General features: G+C 34.5%; 1 protein-coding gene and 1 pseudogene across 2 annotated transcripts; one reads left to right on the forward strand and one right to left on the reverse strand.

The window, feature by feature from the left end:
• The first annotated feature begins 133 nt into the window (after positions 1-133).
• Positions 134-2,545, forward strand: LOC147274565 (large ribosomal subunit protein uL22y-like). The gene is given in 8 exon segments (XM_086227834.1): positions 134-235; positions 426-462; positions 617-657; positions 1,473-1,703; positions 1,794-1,896; positions 1,982-2,049; positions 2,221-2,259; positions 2,261-2,545. Coding segments are annotated over 8 exon segments (552 nt in total). The 5' UTR covers positions 134-232; the 3' UTR covers positions 2,291-2,545.
• Positions 2,546-3,315: 770 nt separating this feature from the next.
• On the reverse strand, positions 3,316-5,078 carry LOC147274566 (elongation factor 1-delta 2-like; annotated as a pseudogene). The gene is made up of 7 exons (XR_015119710.1): positions 5,059-5,078; positions 4,761-4,877; positions 4,524-4,602; positions 4,230-4,350; positions 3,996-4,106; positions 3,756-3,905; positions 3,316-3,598 (listed from the first exon to the last, which is right to left on the reverse strand). The product of XR_015119710.1 is annotated as an elongation factor 1-delta 2-like (transcript).
• Between the last annotated feature and the right edge of the window lie 3,453 nt (positions 5,079-8,531).

Genomic DNA, 8,531 nt, shown 5'->3' on the forward strand with positions numbered 1-8,531 from the left:
TGGCGGAACTTTAATGGATGGCTAAACGTTAGTTAGATTAACACGTGGGTAAATTCCCAAATTAGAGGAGAGGCCCAACTTAAAAAAGGCCCAGTTTTTAGAGGCCCAAAGGAAAAGCTTCCAAGTCCAAAAGCAACACCTATGGTCCTAAACCCTATATCTCAGAAACCCTAGCTTCGTTTATCTTTGCGAGCAGGGGAGGGAAATCTTCGCAGAGCCTGTAGCAGCAGCCATGGTAAGTTGCTTTGCTAATTTTATCTTCTGGGTTTTGCATTTGGTTCTTTTTTTTTTTTCGGGGTACAAATCTGTTTTTTTTTTTTTGGAAGCAACGAAAGTGAAGCAAAGTTTGTGTTTGAAAAGCAAAGAAAACACTTCCGAAATAAAAATCTAACCTTTCGATTCTTGATGTTGTATTGAATTTTCAGGTGAAGTATTCGAGAGAGCCAGACAACCATACCAAGTGTAAGTAATCATTATTAATTTTTTTTTTTTAACTGATAGTTAAATTTCTGTTTGGTAGCTGAGAAAATTAGTAATTCAAAGTTCTCGTTTTTTATTTAACTTTTAACTTTTCTTCAAAGTCTAATAGTTATATTATTTGACAATCATAAATCAGCTTGCAAAGCTAGGGGCAATGATCTCCGAGTTCATTTTAAGGTACGCAGGTGCAACTTGATGTACATGTGGGGTTGCTTGTGACACAATTAGTTGAATCTTCATATGCATGAATTTTCAGTGTTAATTATTCTAATGATACAATGTGGGGTTTTTTAGCTCAGCAGCGCTTGCATTTTAATGTCGATTTTGCTTTATCATTTCCAAGAAACTTGGATGTATGGTTATGGCTATGTATGCGCCTTTTCGATCTGTTTCTAGCTGATATCATCATAACTTTTATAGTTTTATTACAGTAGTGATTGGTAGTTCAATTATTTTAAGTAATTCATATCATGATTAGTTTTCTAGGTTTGATGGTATCAAGAACTTATATATGAAAACATCTTAGCAAAAGATGAATTAAAATATGGTAGGTTGTAATGCCAAGTCTATGTTATGTGCATGTGGGTGTGTGTGCGATGTACTTGTGAAACTGGAAACACAAGTGCTTAGTGCAAATGAAAAGGGAACTGGAATCCGGATCTGACACTAGTGTATTGTTCCTAGTATGTTTGGGCACAAGATTTAGCCATGCTAGTCATAATTGATACTTTTTAATCCAATTGTGCACATCCAATTGATTTCCATATGTTGGATACATGATCGTGCTAAGCGACTTAAAAGTTAGCATTTAAATCAAATAGGATGAAGCCACATAACAGCAACTGAAATTTTTGGATGTAATTTAGGAAGTTTGAAGTATATTTATATTTTCTTTTCAAATCTAATGCAACTGTATGTTGGCCAACAGCTGTGTATTTATCTGCTAAATTCCTCTCATATATTGCTTCAATGTTCATTTTTTATCTTTCCAGAACACGAGGGAGACTGCCTTTTCAATTCGGAAGCTGCCTTTGGCCAATGCTAAAAGGTATTTAGAGGATGTTTTGGCTCACAAGCAAGCCATTCCATTCCGTCGCTTTTGTCGTGGAGTAGGACGAACTGCGCAGGCTAAAAATCGCCACTCAAATGGACAGGGACGTTGGCCTGTTAAATCTGCAAAGTTTATTCTGGACTTGCTTAAGAATGCTGAGAGTAATGCAGAGGTATGCTTTACTTTGATTTGGTTTTTGTCACTATGGCTTTACATCTGTATACTTAACAGCATATATGTTTTCTGTCAATGTATTCTCTAGGTGAAAGGTTTAGATGTGGATTCGCTTTACGTATCTCATATCCAGGTTAACCAAGCCCAGAAGCAAAGGCGTCGCACATACCGTGCTCATGGAAGAATTAATCGTGAGTGTTTTCCACTCCTGAGTACCCCATACAGTTTCTAAAGTGTTTCAACTTCTTAGTATTAACTCTTAAATTCTTTTGGCAGCTTACATGTCATCTCCATGCCATATTGAGTTAATTTTGTCAGAAAAGGAGGAGCCTGTCAAGAAAGAGGTAATTCAACATAAATCAGCTAACTGAAAGTTTCTTGATAAAATATATTGTTGCTTGCGTTATATATCGTGGGAGTGCTTGGTTTTTATTCATAGAATTTTGTGAGTATGTCTGAAGCTTCCATCATTAATGTTATCGCACTGCATCTGATTTAGCTTGTTGGTTATGCAGCCTGAGACTCAGCTGGCAAGTAGGAAAACAGAGAAGAGTTGATCCCTTACGTAGTGGTGCTTCTTCTTAAACAATGAGGGACTAATTTAAGATGTTATGAGTCGGAATCTTTTTGGTCCTCAGTATGTAGAACTTTTTTTTCTGTAATTCTTCTTCCTAACCTGTGTGCTATGAAACATCATGTTTGTTTTGTTGAGGTTCATTTTTGTGTTTTGGAGATTATGCGAAATGTGGAACTTGTTTAGACTCCTTCACGCTTTGTTTGTTCTGTGTGCCCCAAGTACAATATTGGTAGAAGATAAACTCCGCAAATTGCATTTTTTGACTTGGAAGAATGGCTTTATACTCACAATCCTTTTACACTCACGCCAAAGTTTTCAAATTTCAATCCATATGATTGACAGTGTCTTTTCGAGTCCTAAATCTGAACTCTGAAGCAACTGGTCCAATCAACAATATTTTCGTGCAGACAAATGCCTTTTCAATTAACATGTGGTCTGAAAGCACATTTGTGCGTTATCCAAGTGGCCTATATTAATGGAGAATCATTCCCCATCGTAAAACTTGTGGCCCTGCATGCATGTACGAGTTTTGGTGGGTGAGATTAAAGAACTCGACCTGAAAGTATAAACTTTTAACAGTGTATACTAAACAGAAATAAAGGATTTCCATTTACATAAATGTGACCAGTAGGTGTTTCACATCATCCCCATGTGAAAACGACATGGGATTCTTCAGAAAAAAATAAATATATAAACATAAAAAATACCCATTTAAATATGTTCTTGTTTTGTGGCCTTCCTTCTCTCCGGGGTAGCTAGATTAGTCCATATAGTCCTTATTCGTAAACTGCAGCAGTCACAAAGTGTCATAATGCAAAGTTGACATTCCAAGGTTTTGTACCTGGTTCATGTCAATGGTCTGAAGAGCTTCCCCTCTAATACAAATTATAACATAAATTCACTAAAATATTAACACTTTCTTATAAACTTAATAAACTAACATGTTTTAGCCCTTTAGGGCTTTGTTAAGGCCGTGTCTTATTGAGTTGAGATGGAATATAAGATCTTGATCCACATCTTGGACATCTGGGCATGATCAAATAAAAATTTTCGGAACTATCAAAATTCCATCTGAGAACAAAACGAGCTTTAAGCACCAACCCAGCAGACAGAGAGACTATGGATAGACAAAAAAAAAAAGATGAAAGTATGAAACCATACCAAACCTACAGTATTGGTCTGGTCGATTATTCATTAAAAATAAGGTTAAAGCTAAGATACATCATAACGAAAGATAACAGAGGTCTTAAATCATATTTCCAATAAACAAGATCTTCAATCCTAACAACTTGAACAGATCTCTGCAAGCTCAAATCCTGCAATGAGAAACAAGGGAAAGCACAAAAAGCTTCACGATATATCAATATAACTCCAGCAATAATGTACAATGATGAGTTGATTACTAACCAAGCAATAGTCATTGCAATATCAAATTCATTGAAACAAGAAAGGCTTGAAGAAATATATACTTACATATTTTGTTGAAGGCCACAATGTCACAGCTCTGGACGTACTCATTAATCAGTTCAGCGGTGAGATGTTCCTCAATAAGAGTGTCCACAGAGACCAGGTCATCAACAATTTGCAACTTCTTTATCCCATAACCGACAGGTACAAGTTTGCCTGCAGCATCAACAAAATAATCAGAACCAATATATTTTAAGTGGGCTATTTATCTGCATAAGAAAATTTTCAAGAACACTGGCTTGTTACATGCTCCCCAATGCAACCCTTCCATCTGAAAACTTTTCTTACTGCTTCCTGAAGCTTTTCCATGTCAGTTTCATCATCCCATGGCTTCCAACAGAGCTGATGACTTTCTGGCTGAAAATGGTAACTCACAAGAATAAAGCTTATGTTGAAAACTCTTGAAAGGGGTAAGGGAGATTGATGGGAAAAAAAATGAAAAGCAATATAAATTAGAGCATAACAAGACAGGAAACTCACATTCTTTCTTTTTTGCAGATGCCTTAATGTCAGCTGCACGTTCTTCAGCAGCCTTCTTCTCCTCTTCGGTCTCTTCGCCAAAAAGATCCACATCATCATCATCATTTTCTGCAGCTGAGGCCTGAAAATTATATCATATTTAAGACAAGAGTATAGCAATTGTGAAAGTTTTTAAACCAGATAAAAAAATATAGGCCAAACTCATTGTGATATTCTCCTAAAGAATGCAGTCTTGCGCATGGTAAAACAGGGACATCCAAATGAGCACTCAGAAAAGGGGGTGGAAATACTAGCCTTTGTCTCACCTACTGGAGGTGTGCAACTGCCTCTTCTGTGATGGGAGCATGTCCCTCCACAGTGACACCACAACCATCTCCAGAAACACCAATACAGCACCAGCCAATGAAAAATTTATGAAAACGTAATAAGAACAAATGAATAAACATCTTTCATGCTGCACCTCCAAAAAAGAAAAAGGCCATCAAAACAAACTTGTAACATGGTAACACTCATACGATCGCAAGAACTTACGAAATCCTCAGAAGTGCCTCAATAGGGTTGTACCACCGGGACACATTCACGTACTCCGATGATGGAGACTTTGAAAGAGCTGCATTTACAGTGATATCATCCTTTGAAGCCTGGTACCTGAGAAGCGCAACAACATTGAAAATATATGCACAAATCAAACAAATCAATGCAAATTAAAAACACTATCATTACTGGCAATTCCTTGGATATTCTTCAAGCTAAGACCCTCCTAAGAAACTGAGCAAAGTCACCTAAAAGGCTAAAACTTTAACCAATTGACAAAACCATAAATACTTACCCAGAAATGATTGCGAGAAATCAGGTACTCATCCAATTTCTTCAGGCCAGCGGCCGAGTTTAAGCCATGGAATGAGACTGTCATTGCTAAGTATGCTTGTGGGTGCTCCTGCAATAGATGAAAAATTAAGTCTTTGAACTTTTATTTGATCAAAGACAGCAAATGCTGTGAACCCAACTTGAACATATCAAATACTGTTAAGCATTTCCATTAGCAGCAAATTAACTGCCTTTTAAGGTCTATTTTGATTCTTTAATTGAATAACTTTCTAATCCATTCTCTTCCATCAGTAGAAGCCAAGCGACTAACTTTAGCTATAAAAACATAGGCTTTGGAGTTTAAACCCGCACAAATAATGACAAAAAAACCGCACGACAATTTCAATCGCTCAAGAAAACAAAATTATAAGGAGATAATGAATCATAGGCTAAAACACACTGACTGAATCAACATTGAGTATTTGCGTCTATTGAGCAAATGGGTCTGATCTTACCGACGAGAGAACTGCGCAGAGACGACGATAGTTAGGTAGTGAGCGAGTGGAGAGTTTCGAGTCAATGAGACTGTGAGAGACTGATGGTGATACGTTGCCCATAATTATTAATTTATTATAGCCATTAATTATTTAGATTTTATCTCAGCCGTTAACTTTTCTACCAGGTAAATAATTATAGTTTTTTCTTATAACCGAATAACCGATTAATTTCTGTTTTGTTTTTTTGCTTCCGGACCAATTAAAATTTTTCTATGAGTCACATGCTTTTGTTTTCTTTGACTTTAATGTTTAACAGGATTTGACTTTTGCGGATATTGACCAAAAAAAAAACTTTTGGGGATTGAAAAAAGGCAAAAATATTTCAGCCGCAACGTGCTCAAATCCTACCACGGATATTGTTCACTATTAGTCTATTACTACTATAGTTATTATAAGGTTTTTTTTTAATTTTATTCCGAGAGAGACATAATTTAAACTTATAACTTTTTTTCCAATAAAGTACAGTAAAATATTACTAAATTAATAACTAATTTATACAATATTATATCAAGTATATTTCTAGAAATTGAATTATGTAGAATCAGAGTGAATTGGTCCAACCGTCCAAACAAATAAAATGCTAATAAAAATTTGAACCGATCGACTAAAAATAAGGTAAAGTACTAATGTGTAATCATTAAAATGTTTGAGAAGTCTCAAGACTCAAATTCAAATCTTCTTCTCATAATTAAAAGAAAACATTCTTTTAGTTTTAAATTTGTTATTAACATTCGCCAATATATAAGAATATATTTAGCATTTATTATAAAAATAGTGACAAAGAGTTCTATTAATAGTACCATATTGAAATGCCAATCGAGAGTGAAAACAAAATTGGTACCCATATATTTTCTTTAAGAGAGAGAGAGAGAGAAAAAAAAAACACTCTGGCTATAGGAAGTTCTAACATCTAAAATTAGTTTTAGTGCATTATATCAATTTGATTATGATTATAAGAAAACAAAAAAATATAATTTGTTTATAATAAAGTAAAAAATGTATCCATACGAAGGGGTAAATCTTTGGAGAGGTGTGCCTTTATTGTAAATCTAGGGTTTATTTTCTTATGTGGGTATATTGGGTTATCACAAAAATTTAATAGCAACTTTGGTATGAAGCAATGACTACACATGGAATGAGAGTTAATATCAAGTCCCCCTAAGAAGTGTGATTACTCTAAAAAGAGGAATGTGATTACTCCTTTGGGAGGGAGCCCCCACTTACTTTTTTTTTTTTTGTTTTGCCACTACTTATTTTTTGATTCTTAAATATAAGTAAACACATGATTTGAGTTAAAATGAGAATGACTCGTTACAATATCATTCCATAAATATACCATTAGTGAATTGTACACGTAGATTGTTCAATATATGGATTACTCCATTCATTTCACTAACTGAACATCATTAGTTGTGGACAATAAACTTTGTACCTTTTTTCCTTTGCATGCACATAATAGGATGGGTAAAAAACAAAAGTTAATTACTCTTTGTACCTTTCAAGTTTTGATCATTTTTAACTTGCACCTTTCAAGGTTTGATCATTTTTAACTTGCACCTTAATCTTTAAAATTCTATAATGTACACCTAATGTTGGATCTATCTTTCAATTTAATGCATTTTGTTAATTATACCGTTTGACACAAAATGCGTTTGACACAAAATGCGATGTGACTCATGTGTTTTCTATGTGACACAAAATGCTTATGTGGAAGCAATGAGACCCATGTGCTATTTTCTTATATGGAAGCTATGATTTATGTTAAGGACATTTTCTTAAAATTAAATACCCTTTCCTCTCCCAAATATTCATGTGTGCCATCTGACATGGCATATGCCACAATAGAAACCAAGTGGACACCTTGTCACCTACTATATAAGAAAACACATGAATCTAATAGTGTTCATGTAAATAAATAATACTTAGAAAAAAGGACAAATAGAGTCAAACTAACGAATGACATAAAATGAAAGACACACCTAACAATATTTTGTAAATTGTAGAGTTTTGAAGGTTAGGGTAAAATAGGGTAAAAAATAAAACGACCAAAAATTAAAGGGGACAAAGTATAATTAACCCTAAAAATGCACTCTCATCTAAATTCAAATCATAAAATGATCCCATTATGAAATTTAAATCTAACTTAATCATTAAGAATGTATTCAAAACATTCACAAATAATTTGTGTATCGAATTTATCTAATTGTCATAAATTTATAGATTATATACCTTACATATTTCAAAGAGTTTTGCTTATCACACTTATGCAATGTGGACATACACTACCACTTGATATGAGTTTACTCTAAACTTATATTTAAACAGTCGCTTCGTACATAAACAAATTCGCTAGCACTATATCTTTAAAATAAACTAAATCTCATATTTTAAGAAACATAATGAATCAAATTGCACTTGCCATTGAAATAAAATTTGCTAAAATGTATGGTCAAACCAAAAATAGGGTCCATACCAAAAAATAAAATAAAATTTTGTAGAAGACTCTTTGCAGTTGTGCTTCTCACAACAACACAAGGCTTGTCAGTCTAGTAGTCTACGAGTATAACCGAAAGAACAAAAGACAAACCCCACGTAGATTGTAGAACCCCCCAACCCCCTCAAGTCTTCTTCAACCGTAACCCCCCTTGGTTCTTCACTCCCGGTAGCGCAGCTTAGGAACAACCAGACAAATTCTGCTAACCTACATTGCCAGATCCTCATCAGTCATCCCCTGATTGCTAACGTGCGCTGCTTAGCCTACGCCGTCGTCTGCCTCTATAAAAACCAATTTGGGGACATCAATCTTCCATGCACCAACCGAATTACACAAGAAAAGTTAAAAAAGAGTATTATTATTTTTTGTTGAGAAAAAATATTATTTTATTAACATTTAGTCTATTTAGAAACACAAACTATAAATGTAAAGAAACAAAAAAAT

The sequence above is a fragment of the Dryas octopetala genome, chromosome 9 (assembly GCF_963921425.1).
Source record: "Dryas octopetala chromosome 9, drDryOcto1.1, whole genome shotgun sequence".
In the NCBI taxonomy this organism is placed as follows: domain Eukaryota; kingdom Viridiplantae; phylum Streptophyta; class Magnoliopsida; order Rosales; family Rosaceae; genus Dryas; species Dryas octopetala.